This window comes from Micropterus salmoides, unplaced genomic scaffold (genome assembly GCF_014851395.1).
Source record: "Micropterus salmoides isolate LMB-PRFRI ecotype aquatic unplaced genomic scaffold, ASM1485139v1 Ms_hic_scaffold_2, whole genome shotgun sequence".
NCBI lineage: Eukaryota > Metazoa > Chordata > Actinopteri > Centrarchiformes > Centrarchidae > Micropterus > Micropterus salmoides.
In genome coordinates this window covers 14,937,144-14,954,832 of record NW_024041150.1, presented here as the reverse complement: position 1 = coordinate 14,954,832, position 17,689 = coordinate 14,937,144, and the positions used below count along the sequence as shown (strand labels likewise).

At 40.3% G+C, this 17,689-nt stretch overlaps 1 protein-coding gene across 1 annotated transcript in view; it reads right to left on the bottom strand.

Moving 5' to 3' along the window:
- Nucleotides 1–6,603: 6,603 nt before the first annotated feature.
- The window catches only part of LOC119913424 (mitogen-activated protein kinase kinase kinase 11), a 54,289-nt gene continuing 43,203 nt past the window's right edge, over nucleotides 6,604–17,689 (bottom strand). Inside the window, exon 10 of the mRNA XM_038732851.1 lies at nucleotides 6,604–15,874. Within this exon, the coding sequence (XP_038588779.1) occupies nucleotides 15,276–15,874 (599 nt within the window). The 3' untranslated portion in view covers nucleotides 6,604–15,275. The remainder of the gene's footprint in view (nucleotides 15,875–17,689) is intronic.

Sequence of the window (17,689 nt, the reverse complement as noted above, 5' to 3'; positions counted from 1 at the left end):
TGGGATTAAAACTACAAAAAAGTTTTAAATAGGAAAATGTTCAATAAAAGGTCAGCAATATAATTAACATTGTTTTACTTTAGAGGATATCAGGATTTCACAATTTTACAGAGCTGAAACAAAGTAGAAAATGTTCTTTGTTAATTGATTTTTTTTAAATTTTACCACTGACATAGTATCCCATTATTAAGTTAAGCAAATTATTGGGAACAAGTTCATTAGCATTCAACATTAGCATTCATTTGGAAAGCTGTGTTCACGTGACAAGTCCAGTATTCGTTTTACTTTTAGCTCTGTTTGTGTTATAAGCTTAGTTTTGGGTTATGTTTGAGTTGTTTTTTGTTTGTTTTTTCCTGTGTGTTTCTGGTTTTTGCCATTGTTTCATGTGTCTTTCTATTTGCCTCTCTAATTTCTTGTCCTTAGTTATTTATGTCTTGTCCATCCTTGAGTATTGTCACATGCTTATTTTGTTATCAGTGTCTGGTGTACTTGTCTAGCTTTGTTCTTGTTCTGTTAGTTTATTTTAGTTTTGTTCATTCAGTATATATCAGTTTATAACCTCTACCTGGTTTTTGATCTGTCTGCTTGTGTTTTTGGTCTATTCTTTATTCTGGTTGGTTCCGTTTTGGTTTCATGGTCTGTCTCGACTTCCTGTTTCACTCTGCCCTGTTTCACTGTGCACTCCCTCCCTGATTGTTTGTCTGTGCATTTAAACCCTCAGTTCAGTTCGGTTTTGTCTATGTTGCGTCCTTGAGTGTTCCTGCCTGTTTTTTTGTTTCGAAGGATAATTACTCTGCCTGTTTGGAGATACCTTTGTTTGGACTTTTTGCCCACTGTGCTCCTGAGTAAACCTGTTTTAAGTTGCTTAATAAATCTTTTGTTTGAACTGCATCCTCCTTGCCGTTGTCTGCATTTGGGTCCACACTTTCCTGCCACTTCACTCAGCCTAAACATGACAGTTTGGGTCTCTCTTGACTCATGGGGACTCATGGGGGAAATATATGGCTCTTCAGCTGCTAAACACTCCACTACATGCACCAGCTAGTTGTCTGGCAGCTGTTTGTTGCTGAGCAGGTCGCATCAGCGTACATAGTAATTTCATACATTACTTATATAAAAATATTGATTAGTGCATCTAAACAAATATTTAAGTAAGGGTTCGGGAGGCAGACACCATAGTTACGCTTCTATAGGCCTAGACTGCTGGGAGACTTCCCATGATGCACTGAGCTCCTCTCTCCTCCTCTCCATCTGCATGCATTCTTATCCCATTAATGCATGTTATTAACTCCACTACTTACCTCTCCCATAGTTTTGTGCTTTCCCGCCTCTCTCCTCGCTCCTTCTGTCTCTTTCTGCAGGTGTTTCCGGCTATGGACACGCTGGACTTAATTATATCCAAAAGTCCTGATATTTCCAACATGTCAGTCACTGATGTTGTACTCTCTGACCATTACTGTATTTTACTCAAAATGTCTGTCAATGTCATGATTCACACTAGATCAGAAGTCACTTCAAGAAGGTATATCAAAGAGAACACAGCTTCTTTAGTTATTTAGGCCTTCTCTACCACACCTGCACCTCCAGCTTCTGCTAGTGATCTTGTGGAGTTTAATTCAAAATTGTCCAATATTATCGGCACCTTTGCACCTGAAAAAGTCAAGACAATGTCTGGTAAGAGGAAAGCCCCGTGGAGAGACTCTCCTTTAGTAAAGCTTCATAAAACAGAATGCCGGAAAGCTTAAAGCAGGTGAAGGAAAATAAAACTCATGGTCCATCTTGACACTTACAAGGGGAAACTATCCACTTACAGGCTGGCACTGAAAAAAGCCAGAGTAATTTTTTTCTGAACTTATCAACAAAATATTAATAATGCACATGTCTTATTTTCCACTGTTGATAAACTAACTAACCCCAAAGTGAGTATAGCCGCTGAATTGTTCTCCACTCAGTCATGCAATAACTTTGCCTGCTTTTTCTCAGAAAAGATAATGAAGATCAGCTCCTCCACTCCAAGTCTAGTCTCAGTGACACTGGTACATTTACACAAAACAAACCTATCAATCATGTCAAAGTTTAATCCAGTCAACCACAAAACACTAGAAGAAGTGGTGGTCCATCTAAAACCCACTACATGTTGCTTTGGTAGTCTTCCAACAAACCTTTTCTGAAGTGTCCTTGTATTGCCCCAGATTTACTGCAAATTGTTAACATGTCCCTCCTTTTGGGTGACTTCCCTAAGAGCATGAAAACTGCAGTTATTAAGCCTCTGCTAAAAAATAACAATCTTGACCCTTCAGTAATCAGTAATTATAGGCCCATTTTAAATCTACCATTTATATCCAAAATAATTGAAAAGGTTGTTTTCCTACAACTAAATAGTTTTTTAACCTGTATTAATATTTTAAATATCTTCCAATCTGGATTTTGTTCCCATCAGAGTACAGAGACTGTTTTAATCAAGCTTTTAAATGATATTTGTTTTAACCATGACTGTGGAAAAACAACAATTCTTGTTCTACTAGATCTGCGTTCGATACCGTAGATCATGACATTCTTGTGGATAGACTGGAAAAATATATAGGCCTGTCTGGCACAGTTTTAAAGTGGTAAAAGACAGAGACTACTTTGTATTCTTTGGAAATTGTACATCTAAGAGAATAAAAATGATATGCGGAGTTCCCTGGGGGTCGATCCTTGGGCCTCTCCTGTTTAATTTGTACATGTTGCTAATTGTTCAAATTTTCCAAAAGAACAACATCTCCTACGATAATTATGCAGATGACACTCAGATGTACATAGCATCATCAGCTGATTAACATGGTCCAGTTCATTCACCAACAAAATGCATTGAAGAAATTAACAACTGGATGCACTGTAATTTCCTGCAACTCAGTACCAATAAAACAGAACTTATTGTCTTCGGTGCCAGAGAGGAGAGACTTAAAGTTATTGCTCACCTCAAATCATTTTCATTAACGACCACAACTCAAGTCAAAAATCTTGGTATGGTTATTGATTCAGAACAGCCACAAAACATTACAAAATCAGCTGACTATCACCTAAAGTATCTCACAAATCAAGAATCTCATGTCAAAGGAGGACCTTGAGAAAATCATACAAGCATTCATTTTTAGTAGACTTTTAGACTAGAGTTTTAACCAGGACTAGAAAATTTGATCACATCACTCCAGTTCTGAGATCACTCCACTGGCTTCCAGTGAATGAAAGAATCAAGTTTACACTTTTGTTGCTCATTTATAAGGCACTCAATGGGCTAGGACCAATTTTTATCAATGACCTTCTTCACAGATATGAACCTGCTAGACCCCTCAGGTCTTCAAATACTGGGCTGCTTGCAGTTCCTTTCTACTCCTCATACCTGGAATAAACTCCCAAAACACCTGAGATTGGCTCCCACCTTACAGTCCTTTAATCAGTGCTGGGCAAGCTACTTGGAAAATGTAGTGAGCTAAGCTACTAGTTCCTCTACATTAAATGAAGCTTCACTTCACAGAAGCTACCCCCATTGAAATGTAGCAAGCTAAGCTACAGCAACATGGCAAAATTAGTTTACGATAGTTAGATAGATAGTTAGATAGATAGATAGATAGATAGAGCATAGGCCTAGCTTATTTTGAACCAACAGTCCACAGTAGCAAAAGAAGAAATACTAAAAACCTGCTTTAAACAGAGTGTGTGTGTGCGAGAGAGAGTTAAATCAGACACACAGAAACTCTCCTACTTACTGCCATATCATTGCAGCAAAATGTATTTGCGCATGCAACAAACTGAGAATCATTGTTGTCAAATTTACTGCAAAATAATGAAAATATCATCATTAATATTGTTTGTTATTTTAATAACTGTTCCTTTGAAATATTCTACTGCTTGTCAAAAAGCAAAAATGGGTGTGTGTGGAAGCTACCGCGCTATTAGGTCAATAAAAGAGTTTCGCTACTGAAAAGCTATTTGATTCAGAATACAGCAACGCTACCACAAAGCTACTGAGAAATGTAGTTAAACTAGTAATGCCGCTACTTGTAGCTACTGCCCAACACTGTCTTTAAGTCAGGTCTTAAAATATTCCTGTTCTCTGAGGCCTTTTAAACCTTTACAATCGTATTTATCGCTCTTATTGTCACTATTTTATTTTATTTTGATCTCATTGTTTTAATTGTGTTTTAATATCAATTTTTATTTCTTTTATTTCTTTTTATAGTATTTTAATGTATCTCTTTTTCATTGTTACTTTTGTATTCGCTTTCTTTCTCCTATATGTAATGCACACAGATAGATGTTTATTGTTTTAATCTTGATTTTATTATTTATTGCTCATTAATTAATCTAGCTTTATATTATAAAGTAGGCCTACCTTAGTATCTGTTTTTGTATCTTTGTCTCTGTAAAGCACTTTGAATGACTGTAGGGTTGGGAAGGTGCTATATATATATAAATTTGCCTTCCCTTGCCTCTGGAGCTGTGGGGTCTGTATCTGTGTTTGGGGGCCACCCGCTGCCATGTTTCTACTCCACACCCGGTGCTACAATTATTATTATTAGGCCTATTATAATTAATAGTGTTACTATTATTAATTTGTTGATATTTGTATTATTACCACTAACGTTTCAATTATTTTTCATCTCTATGTGGAACTTGCACTGGGCTACTGTGTGTTCTCTTTCCTCCTTATTTTCAATGTGGGTATATTCATAAGGGGTATATAAAACTTTCCTTTACGTTTTATGTAATCCTTATTGAATGTAATACATGCAATATTCAATTCTGTTTATCTTAGTTAAACAGAATAAATACAAAATAAATCATATAAATAATGTCTTAATTATAAGGACAAAAAAACAGTGTGAAGTGTGAAGGCACTGCAGAGCCACACCACTGCACTTTACAGACTTTCATTCACAGTGTCCATGGCAACAAGAGCCTTAGAGACTTGCGCCAGGGTAGAGGAGGGTCAGGCGTTGCAGAGTTTCTCCATCACGTCCTCGCTGACGCTGCTGATTCTCCATTCTCTGTGTTATCCAGTTGACTGACGGTCTTGATGAGAAGGGAGAGAGAGTCATAGTAAAGTGCGGCGCCATGTCTCAGCGTGTCCACCCAACCCACCCCACCACCAACACCACCCCAAGTTGTTCCTCTCATTCTTCACACAGATTCATGTTTGAAATGATGACCTCTCTCCGGAGATATTTCGTATTGAAGTTTGCTTGCTGCGTCGCTGGATTGGTTGCAATTTCCTCACAGGGCTTTTCAGACATCCCAGGGCAAAGTGTTCAAACAAACAAAGAATAGCATATCATACATATTTGTGTCTAGATGCATATAAACACCCCTGCATCTGTGTGTGAATGATATCTTGGTAGCTCAGAGATTCTAAGGAGCCCTGATGTGTCCCAACAAAATTAATAATAGCTTAATTCTACTGTTGTAAAGTTACCCTTATATTAGGGTTTACCCTCATTATTATTATTAATCAAAATGTGTCCCATTTGAGGATAGAATCTGATTAGCTGGAGGTCTAAATGGTTTAATGTGTCTATTTGGAGGTCAGAAACATCAGAGTATTATCTATTCTGCTGCATTACATCTGGTCTTCACTCAGGATGGCAAGTCACAGTGCGAGACAGAACATCTGGTCTGACAAGGCATTGACACAGGGGGATCAAGGTGTGAGCGTATTCATGGGTCTGCGGGAGTGGCCCAAAGATTAAAAAAAAACAACAAAAAAAAACAGCGCTGTCCTCACCTGTCATGTAGCTGTAAAGCACCAGGTCTCACCACTGACAAAACATCTTTAGAAGATACACACACCAACATGGAGAGCCATTATTTCCACTGAACCATGCTAGTCTTCATTCCATTTTATGGGCCGTAAAGGATTTGAAGAGATGTCATAATACGGTAATACCAGAATATTCCCTTCTGCTCCTGTGGCAGGACTGACATTGTTCTGGCCATTGCTGTGAGTATCAAGGGATTTGGATTTGGTTCGTCCACACTTAAGGCAAAAAGGAAATGTCTTGAAACCTACTCGGTGGATTACTGTTGAAGTTCATACAGAGGATGAATCGTTATGACTCTGGTGGTCCCATGGAGCTTATGTGAAATGATTGAAGGCCCCTGAACATCTACTTAATGGACCTTGCAGTTGGATTGTCTTCTGAAAAATGTTGTGATCATGTCAAATCGAAATAGACTATGATGCTACGAAGCTCAAAATTACAAAATCATAGTCAAGTTAAGTCATACATAAGAAAATAACATCAGAACGGTCCTTGTGATCCCAGAATAATAATTAGTTATTTTGAGGTCACAACAAGAAAACAACACAAGGGAGATAATTACACACATGTCCTCCGTCCATGTCTTCAATGTCTGACTACAAATACTACAAAGACAATGAAAGGAAGTGAGCCCACAAAGTGCATGAAAATGACAGTTAACAAATGTAAATTACACCAAGACAATCTACTTTACTTGTAAAAGGTAAACAGTTTCATCTCAAGGTTCAACTGACTGATTATGAAAGTTTTTTTGTGGGATCATATTATTTTACACTGTGCTAAGAATAAGGACATAAACAAGTCAGGAGTGTTACATTTTATTTGGTCTTCTTTTTGAGCTTTTCCTTCCTTTTTTTTTCCACAGGTTAAAACCCATTATAATAGTCAAGAGAAATAAAAACATTTTCACATACTGTATACAGAAATAGTCCTCTTGACACACAACAATAAAAACAGCTGATTAGGCCCAGCCCAGTGCGAGATTTCACAAAAATGCAACAATAACGAATTTTCAAAGCCCCGACGACCGCAATACCTCTGACTCACAGGAGCAGAGACAGTTCTGAGAGAGATGTAAAAATGGCTGCCAGGGCAATGCAACAATTACGTTATGACACCGCCTAGGTTGTAATAAAACACAAAATAGACATGGAAATGAATCTGGAACAATTACAATAAAAGCAAATAGATTAAAAAAGACAGAGAGGAGGTCAACCTTGTCTACTCCTTTAGGGTAGTGACAAAATCCTCATTTCCTAGCAGTTTTATGCACATAAACAAACTCAGTATGGGTGCCCCAAGGGGACATTAGACTGTGATTTAGGTTTGGGATTTTGCTGGTATGTACACAAAAGAACCGGATTTCAAGCGCTACCAGGCAATTCTGTTGACTTCTCTGCTACTCACAGTTACTGGGGCTTGTAGAGAAATCATTTTCATATGGATTTGGTCGAATTGAAGAACTGGAATGTAAAGTTAATTTGCCTCATGTGAAGCACCCATACCTATATCTTCAAATACTCCAGTGAAAACCTAGAAAATATTTTGTTCATTTGAAGCAATCAATCCACCATCCTAATGTAGACTGCGTCCATGGCCATCTAGAAAGAGAAATTGTTTTGATCCAGTGTGTAAAAAGATGGCCATTTATAAATATCCACTTTTCCACCCCGCTGTATAGAAATGTTGTCAATGTCCTTGTCTTTGTCAGAAGGAAAAGCTTTTTACAGTACAGTGATGCTGTGAGTGGAAGAAATTTGACCAGTGAGTCATGGGGATTTGTACCATCTAAACCGTTTCAAATTGCCTCTGTGGATCATTTAGAGTTGAGTTATTTAAGCCCCAGCATGAGCACCTGAAAGAGACCACCTAAGTTAAATACCCTCAAGCCTTGGTTAAATCTTTAGGCTCAGCTGACCTTTGAGAGAGCAAAGATCTGGAGAATCCAAAAAAGCTAGCTTATACCTAACAGGGCAATGGCTTATTTTAACCAAATCAAAATTGAATGGTAGGCAATTTTATTTGAATTTTTAAGCTGGTAAGAATTGTGTGAGGTGGGTGAAAAATACCAAAACACTGCCACTTGTTTAGCTAATGATACTTTTAGCGTAACTACATTAGCAAGCTTAAAAGAGGCAAAATAAGATGTACTCGCTGGTCTGACCTGGGCTCTATAGGTGGTCTTTATAGCTTATGCACCCTGGCATATAGTTTGACATAAAGCAAAATGCCAAAAATATCATCATTTTCATTCCTTTTATGTGCAAACAATGTGCTAAATCATTTTGCTGTCTATATTTGATACACAAGGGCTGTTTACTCAACCAATTGGTTTGCAGTGCACTCATTCAGCCCTCCAGAAACAGAAATGTACTGATTGAATAGCTTCTATTCCAGGAAGATCACAAGGTAATTGTGTGTCAATAGCTAGGCGGAAAAAAATAATCATGGGGCTGTTGAGGGAAGGGGGGCGAGTTTGTGGGCCTTGGACTTAATGACCTCATAGACAAACTCCATGTTTATTTTCAATACAGAGCGCCAGCCATCTCTAAGAGCCGTCACTGTGGTCTTGGAAACTAATTGGTCCTTCTTTCATGGCTCCCATTCATTCAGTTTTCGTTGTTGCAGAAAAAGAGGACAACAGATGGTGACCTTGGACGCACAGACTGAAAAGAATTAGGAAGAATACTCACACTTTGGGAGACTGAGCATTAGCTTACGCACCTGGCGGCGCTTCTCGCAAACATGGCTTTTGTCCACATCCCTATAGAGATGTGCAATTCCTGTACAATCAATGAAAGGTCATATTTGATCATTTGGTCTCAGCCTGTTAATTCCAAACAAAGGCCTGAGCAGGTGTTTCAGTTTAATATGAGCCAGAAAGTGCAATAATGTGTCTCGGGCGCTGGCAGCTGGCTGTGAGACAGCCGAAACGAGGCTGATAACCAGGTATATTTGTAACCTCCACTTAACTGAACACAAGCAAGCGAAGACAGCAGCTGTAAATGGGGTGAACGCCACTGAAATAGCAGGCCATCTATTTGGCTGTTTCAGAATTTACTCTTCGCTAAGCCGCCAAGGTAAGTTTGATCAATAAAATAAATGCGGCACGTGTTCAGGTTTTCCCTCCATCCTTGACGAATTCTTCTCAAATGTTTTCAGTGAACATGAAGGAGAGAAAACATTATTTAACTGCAGCAGAAAAAATGTAATGAAATACAGTCCCCTCCTGACCTGCTGACTTGAGACACCAAACACTTTAAATGAGTATGTTTACAACCAACATGCACACTGTGCTCGGTTACTTAGTAATCAGTATACAATAGTTCAATTAAAGTGTTTGGACTATTTCAAAATTGAAAAATACTAGCCTATACTTTTATACATTTTACTTATGTCTTGATTTTGAAAAGGAAGGATAATCTTCAATATGGAGCACCAACACTAACAAAATATAGTAAAATGTTAAGAGACATGTCATATAAAACTAAATATAATTTGTAGTAATTATCAGGGGATGTCCACCTTCAACGATATTGGAGGCAGGCGTGGCAGGTTTACAAGGGGCAGCCGCTTTATTATTTCCATTGTTTTCTGTATTACAGAATGTCCCTAATTAGTATTTGTTCCCTGCAAATACATACAGCATTTACATGACTACTGCTACAGTTGAATCAATGGCTTAATCAGTGTAAACCAGATAATTAGAATGCATGGAAACATAACAAATTAAGCTTTAAGAGTGAGTGGAACCCCGATGGATGGTTGCGTTAGGCAACACCTTTCCACTGTTATCCCTTCACAAAGCCAGCAAATAACTAGCTTGCTTTATTCTTCTAGATAATGGCTCTGATTTTTCACCTCGGAATTTTTTACAACACAACCACCGCTCACAAGTAGCCTCTTTGCGTGATTAGGGTCGGGGCCTTGGGTTCCTCCACTGTGCAGTCTCATTAGCTTTTATTCATATATCGTATTGACTATTTCTCATTCACTGATTAGAGGCAATGGTCGGCGCTTGAACCTTGTCTGCTCCCTGCCACTGTGGGGCTGAAAGTTGCTCAGCGGTGGCCAGATATCGGTCTCTCCTGCAGGTAGTTCACTTCCGTTCTCCCTTTCAGTTTGTACGCCGGACACTGATTTGCAATGACGGATGGGGCTGATGCCTGGAAGAGCAGAGAGCCACAAACGACTCATCAGGACTTTCTTATTGGCACACAAGCTGTCAGCTGCAGCAGATAAGTGGCAGCTATGGTTCTTAAATATGACAGCCAAAACCACAAATCGGACATCCCTGTCCACAAAAGATTTCCTAAAATGTGTCCCGTTTACTCCCTCAGCTACCAAACTGGAGTTCTGTCAGATTCAGATTATGCCTTAAGATTTGAAGTAGGAGTGTATTGTTTGCGTAAAAAATACTTTTAAGTATTTCTATGCACAGGTCATTTTGGGGCAGGAAGGTTTCTCACCAAATCAAATGAAAAATCTTCAGGAGAATTCCCATTCCAACTACAGGCAAAAACTTAAATCATACGTGGAAATCAGTGACTTCTGTTATCACTCACACAATCTCTCAGTGTGCACAAGCTTGATCGAGAACGGCAGGTAACACTTTTGAAACATCAAGAGTGAGGGAAAATTTAAGTCTAGCACCGAGTGAACAAACAGACAAGGCATGAGTGGCAGGTTAAAGTGGATACTTGACACACACACGGAATTTGTGACAGAAATAATCTGCCAGACGTTTCAATCATCTCAATTTCCTTCATGTATCTTTTTCTCCTCACAGAGCGCCGTCGACAATAACAGCTATCCACGCCTAATGACTATCAGAGGACAGCTCTTGTGGCTTTGTGTGTTGACACAAAGAGACGAGGCAATAACTCATCACTTGTCACATCTGGAAAATGTAAGTGATGAGGACAAGAGAGCGAAGGAAGGTAAGGAATACTGCTGAGAGAGACTAATTCTATATTAAACCTGCAACTTTTGCACAAGGTGAAGGAAGATCCACGGTGCTCATGTCCAAGTGATGGCACGTGAGTTGTTCGACTGGACCCGAGGTCAACATAAAACAACTGTTTGGGGGATCCTGTCAGATTCTGAATGGTCGCTAATATACTTCGGATCTTTGTATGTCAAATAGAGGGTTTTGTTTACATTTTAGATTCTGTTCAAACTTTATGTGTATGCTATGTGTATGGAAGCCCATATCCGGCAATGTGATGAAAAAAAAAAAAGATCCTATAAGTCATTATTTTGAGAAACTCTCTCAAAATAAAGAGTTAGTAAATCAAAATAATGAGAAACGTTCTAACTACAGGGTTGTTCATACCGAGCAGCAAAGCATTTATTCGTGTTTTATTTGTTTTAACGTCAAGGCAATATTTTGGGTTTAGGCCTAGCCAGTTAACTATTAGTACAGTTTGAATTAATGAAATTGCTGTTTACTGTTCAAATCATAGTAACAACGGTTAGAAAATCATATAGCTACATGATTTCCAGCAACATCCACCACTATTTTTTCACTTCACTATTCTCATCTGATTGGACAATACGGAAAAAAATGGCAATGATGTCAGACGCTTCTCTGCTCTGAGTTTAAGTTTTTTCAACTCGAGGTGTTCAGAGTGGTCTGGCAAAAACGTGGGGCACTTAGAGTGTTTAACGCATCAGCAGTGCACAAAACGCTTACATAAAACAACTGGAAAAAGACGCCTCTCCCTGCAAAAGCTGCACTCTGTCAGATCTCTTCTTTACAGGGTGTTTTTTTCTCTTCATCACATTAGATGGAAATGTGCTTCCATATATTTGCGACCACAAAATAAGTTCTCTGAAATGAACTTAATGTTGAGAATTTCATAGTTATTTTGCATTTAGAATATTTATTTAGTTATTTCCGCCCCCTAAAAAACATCTTAGAAGCTATTTTTAGGGTTCATTATCTCCAGACAGATAACTCCTAGAGGCATGAAGACGGATCCAAATGACTGAAAGAGGAGGTCGTATTTTTCATTAGTGGCCCTAAGGGGCCCCAGGCAGTCCCCAAAGGATATAAATATGGACATTTCCATACTTTTGTATGTATGATGTATGGCAAGCATGACAATTTGTTGCGTTTTTGCATGCAGCCATGAGTGTGCATGCAAAAGTAGGCAGGTTCTGAACTCTCTCAAGCTCTCTCTTTTTTTTTTTTACAACCAAGTGCAACACCACAAGTGCTTTCAAGAAGAGATGAAAATGTGTGCCATGACACCCAGTTATACAATTCATCACGTCTCGCCTCGCCTCTCTGGCTTTTCACCATCATCTTCAACTGCGGCCATTCGAAAAAGCTATATACACGTTTGCCTTTAGTTGTAGTTGGACACACTGTACAACCAAGTTTGTTCAAAGCATACTGAATCCTTTACAAGCACCGTGTCTCTTTGTTGTCCTGTAGACCATGAACAGACATATTGTGTGTGCAATAGAAACATACAATAATGCTCCTGTTTCAATTACAAAGAAAATCAGTTGCCTCAATTAAATGTAATGGACTGTCCTAGAACATTTGCCAGTTAGGAAGAAGGGAGCAAAGTAGTAGGAGTAAGGAGAAAAAGAAAGAATGGAAATCTCCCACATCACGTGAGGAGTAAGAGGGTAGAAAAAGATAAACCTCATCTGGTCAGCAGCTGAACAGGCAGTGGCAACAGAGAAAACAGGAAGACTGCTCAACCTGCCTTTGAAACTTAATGCATTAAAAAAAGGGGCATGGCTTAAATCGAGACGAGCTGACGCAGGAAATGACTCAATATACCTTGCGAGGAAGACGCAGGGCATTTTTGTAACATCGAGGCAAATTAATTAACCAGATATGTGAATGCTTTGTTAATGCTCCCTGCTCTTATCAAGAGGCTAATTATCACTATCAGCCTCCTCTGTTCGTCAGTAGGATTATTAGGCTAATCACAAGGCTTTCCCCTTTGGAGACAGGGTTTTCACTCTTCATCTGAACAAAGCCGTTATTGTCCTCCAATGATACAATGTCAGTGATGAACCCGATCAGTATTTGTACCTCGTAACGCTCCAGCAAAGGCTTGGTAACAGGACGAGTTTGTGCTATGAGCAAGTGGGTCTCTTTCAGTTGCTAACATGCTTGACCTGCACCAATTATGTTAATAGACTATATGCCAGTTGAACTAGTTGACTGCCGTTTAAAAAAACAAAAACAAAAAAAAACCCACCCTGGATACTGCGCATCATCAGTCTGTGATGTCCAACCCATTCCAGGAGTTGCTGCAGCCCCTTTCCTTTTTTTGAAAAAAACCTGAGAAAGTGCTTGAACATACATTTAGTATGTAGAATGATCAGTGATGATATTGACTGTGAACCGAGAGTGAAAGGGCAAGTTTTTCAGTTGCTCAAGAGCATTCTGGTCTGCTGAGACTGCTTTTGGTTTAAAATTTTTAGCGTCTCCACAAAGAATTTCTCCCTGTATTATCGTTGAATGTTTCTGCTTCGTCTGCTCTGGAAGTATCTCAACGTCACATCACAGTTATCCACAGGATCCTATCAGATCTTTTTTCTTTTTAGCAGTGCTTAAATGGTTCAGGATGGATTTTTGACACAAGGATGTTTTGGAGCCCTGCTACTCTAGTCTTGCAAAGCCAGCCTCACAAGCTCAAGTCTGAAAGATATTTATGCTAAGATTTGTGAGTGATCAGTAGATGTTTTGATGCATGTTACCCATTCTCAACTGTTAGACAGTTAGCTTAGCATAAAGACTGGAAACAACTACCCAGGCTGTGTCCTAATATAACAAAATCTATCTACCAGCCCCTCTAACGCTCACTAATTACGACGTTATATCTTGTTTGTTTAATCCATACAAAAAAACAAAATTTACACACAACAATGTTTTGGTCTTCCAGGGGTTATTCCCCCGGCTACTTCCACTGGTTGCCTGGGAAGGCAAGGAAACTTAAGAGGTGCTGGAAGGCAGATATTTCTACCTCCATCTTTATGCTAATCTAAGCCAACCAGACTGATTTAAGAATGGTATCAATCATCTCACTCTCTACAAGAAAGCAAATAAGTGTATTGGCCAACATGTCAAACCTTTTTTCCCCTTTACATTTAGGTGTGTACAGGGGTAAAATGTAACATGAGTTTTAACTTTCACAACCTGTTTCTGGCTCACATGCCTTCAGAAGCTAAATCTGGTGGCTCTTCTCAAGAGAAATTTGACATTAAGCATCAACGGTTTTCCTAATTCAAGAAGAAGGAACTAATGACAGCTGACTGGCACGTTCGTCCAATCAGGTCAAAGGGAGAAGTGTTAATCATGTGGTCCAAGACACTGCAAAACTGTGGGCTGGCTTTGCAAGGCTACTACTACTCTGGTGGATTGTACAAATAAAGTATTTATTGAAGCTTCAATGTACTGTAGTATATCCAAATATTTTTTGAGGGGTGGTGATGAGACAGCCTGGATGATATTTAAAAAGTTAACCAAAGAAAAGTATATTTAAGTTATATTTAAATACCACTTGTGGTTATCTCTACTTCCTCTGTGTTGTCCAGAGTGGCAAACCCCATATCTTTGGCATATACGCAGAGGGCTCCCCTCTGTTTCTTGTGCTGTGTCGCCTGCCAGAGGAATGAATGTGTCACATCCTGGCATTTCCTGGGGAATGTGACCGGAATGTTATCTGCTTCCAAGTGGAACGCCTGTGTCATGGTTTTGTCTTGGATTTCATGAGCGGCCTGGAATATCCACTCTGAGTGCTTTCTCCCATAATGCAACAGGCAGACACTGTTTAAAAAAAACAAAACAGTAAGCTTTCCTTGAACAATAACTCTAGACATGCACACACACACGCACTCACACGCAGACGACAGAAATGCTAAGCTGATTTTCAAATTGAAGCCAAATTCATAGTATCTTCCCTACGCACCAGATTACCCATTCAAGGAACCTTGAAAAGATATATATTAAAAACACTTCACGAAATAAGGCACTCCAATTTACAATTGTCCCGAATGCTTTCAGTCTGCAGAGAGGTAGAGGCAGATGAAGCTGTGCAAGTCGCCTTATCCACCTCTGCATTGTCACAAAGCTTCAAAGGTAGGGTGGAGATGAAAGCAGGTGATATGAGCTGTCTGATAGAATCTGAAGATGGAACAAGTGATCTGTGTTCTGCTCCTTCAAAGTGATAGAGAGGGAGAATGAAATGGACACCAGCCACTGGTTCAAAGGCAGCTATCCCACAATCCAATGGATCACCTTTCACAGGGTTTCTGGTTTCCAAGAGCAGCAGGCTGGCATATATGTAGGACCTGCAAAGATTAAGGATCCCATCGGTGTAACCTCCCTAGGTGGGTTGAGTGTGCTTTTTTTAAAGGATTCCAAATCGTCGTTAAGATGTAGGACACGGTAGTGGAAAGGGTCCTAGACGGTGTTCCTGTAAAAAACACAGCCTTGCCATGGGTTTAGAACCTATCATCTCTAAGTTGCGTTGGGGACTTGAAGGGCTTGAGCCCCAGTGTCCTGCGGGGGTGAGCTCTCTCTTTGGTGCCATCCAAGGGCTTGCTGCAGGCCGCCCAGCCCAAGTCGATGAGGGGCGAGTCGGCCGGGTTGAGAGGCGGTATGCGGAACGAGGGCAGCGTGGGCGAGCCGTTAGTGGAGCACGGGGCAGAACGTGAGGTGGGGAAGGGAGCCAAGAAGGGGTCGAAGGGTGAGGCCGTGTCAGAGCCACTCGAGGGGTCAGCCTTGAGGGCGAATGGGTCGCAGTCAGGCGAGGGGAAGATGTCACAGTTGAAAGGGTTGGTAGGGGAAGGCTGGTAGCCCAGAAGGTTGCTGTCTGAGCGGTTTGGGCTGCGGCCACTACCGGAGTTCCCACCGCCGGCTGAGATGAAGCTCCAGGGGTCGATGCGGGGCCGGATGGGAGACGGACGGGGCCGGGGGATGACACTGACCTCCAGGCGGCGGGTTTTGGGGCTCCAGAGGGCAGGGTTGGGGTGGAGAGAGCAGGGCACTGAAGGCTTGTCATCAGAGTCCTGTGTGTCTTGGCATAAGGGAAGGTCCAAAACTGGAAAGAAAAGAAAGAAAAAACATTAAAGGGGCACTCCAGTCATTTAGCATTACTCTTCCATAAGGCTGAGGGACTTGTGAGAGACGTCCTTCAAATAGAATGGGAAAAAAAAATCAAAGCAGCTGAGGCTGAGATATCCTGACTGTCAGTCACTAGGATGAGTCAAGCTTTAAAAATGCTGTGTCCTACATTTTCCATAATGCAACTCAATAGAATTTTTCAAACCGTCCCGTCCCTGTATGATATCACTATGACATAATCAGGGTTATTTTATTATGTTGGATTCTTCTGACAGTAAGAGTAATTACTCAACACTGTCGACACATGCCTATAATTACAAAAATAATAATAATAGTAATAAAGGGATTACATTTATGTAGCGCTTTATCTTAGATACTCAAAGTACTTTAGAGTGAAGAGGGGAAACTCATCTCAACCACCACTAGATTGTAGCACCCACCTGGGTGATGCATGGCAGCCACCAGCTTGAGGTGTAGAGGGGGGGAAACATAGAGCCAGTTACACTAGGGGGAGATTAGATGGCCAGATGGAGAAAGCCAGGTTGGGTACTAGCCAAGCCCCGACCTGCTTAGCTTCAGTGATTCAGCAGAAACAGGGTACATATTGGTACGGCTGCCGGCTATGACTTATTGGCTCTGCCATACTGAGATGCCACTGTCGCTACGGGTTGCTCCCCCCTTCAGTTCTGGCAAGCCAATCATTGCTGGTTGTCATAAAGCACTCACTAGTGGTTCGCCAGCGGGGGGGATGTCACCACAGACAGCAGATTTAAAAAGTACAGTATACTGTGAAATACAGAGTGATTTACCTGGCGGTGACAGGCTTAATCAGCATTGTGTGAACTCATTTGCAGAGGGCTTGAATATAACGGAAGTTCATCTATATGTAAAATTCCCGTGCTCAAGTTTTAAGAAAACTCCTGAAGTGCCACAGAAGACGTACACATTAAACTGTTTTTACAGGCTGAGTAGTACTCCACATGAAAGTAAACTGACCTTTATGTGTAGAAAACCCACAAAAAAGCCACAATGTCAGAGCAAGGCTGATTATTCAACATGAGAAGCATCGTCATCATCCTGTCCTTCACTTTCTTTTCTAACAGGCTTTCATTCATCTGCAAATTACTCTCAGACTGCTGTAGTGCAGCCCTGGTCCTCTTTTTATGCACTCCTCTCCAATTTGAAATGGATTTTCTTTCCAATATTCTGCAAAACACATAAACCTGTATGATGAAATGGATCCAAACGGAAACATGAAAGTATTATAATTATTGTTGCAAAAGAAATGGAACAATCACCAGCGCAGAATGTTGATGCAATTAGTCTAAATTAAGTATAACATAGCACTGTGTAACTAGTTGACAGAGCTGCAAAAGCAGCAAACAGGAAGTGTAAATTAGCACTGACAAGAACATTAAACTCAGAATAAATCAGCTTGAACAAACATTTGCCATTTCCAAATGTGATGTGTCTGCCAAATTGCATTATTTACATCAACAGCAACTCTCCGAGGCTGCTAAGCTATTCAGCTGACAAGAAAGAGCAATCAGGAGGCACATGAGAGCAGATGAAGAAAACGCCAGTGAAGGAATCCTCTGCATTAATCTCTCTCTTTCAAGCACACAGTCACCACCAGCAACCTTGTGGCAGTCTGTCTGTGCATCTGTACCAGAGTCATTACAGTCAGTAAACATAATAAGATGTTTAGCTAAAACACTTGCGGTTTAATTATGTGTGGCTTTTTGCCTCTGTGCGCTCGATGTAATGAGCGTGCGCGGTTTGTGAGATTATG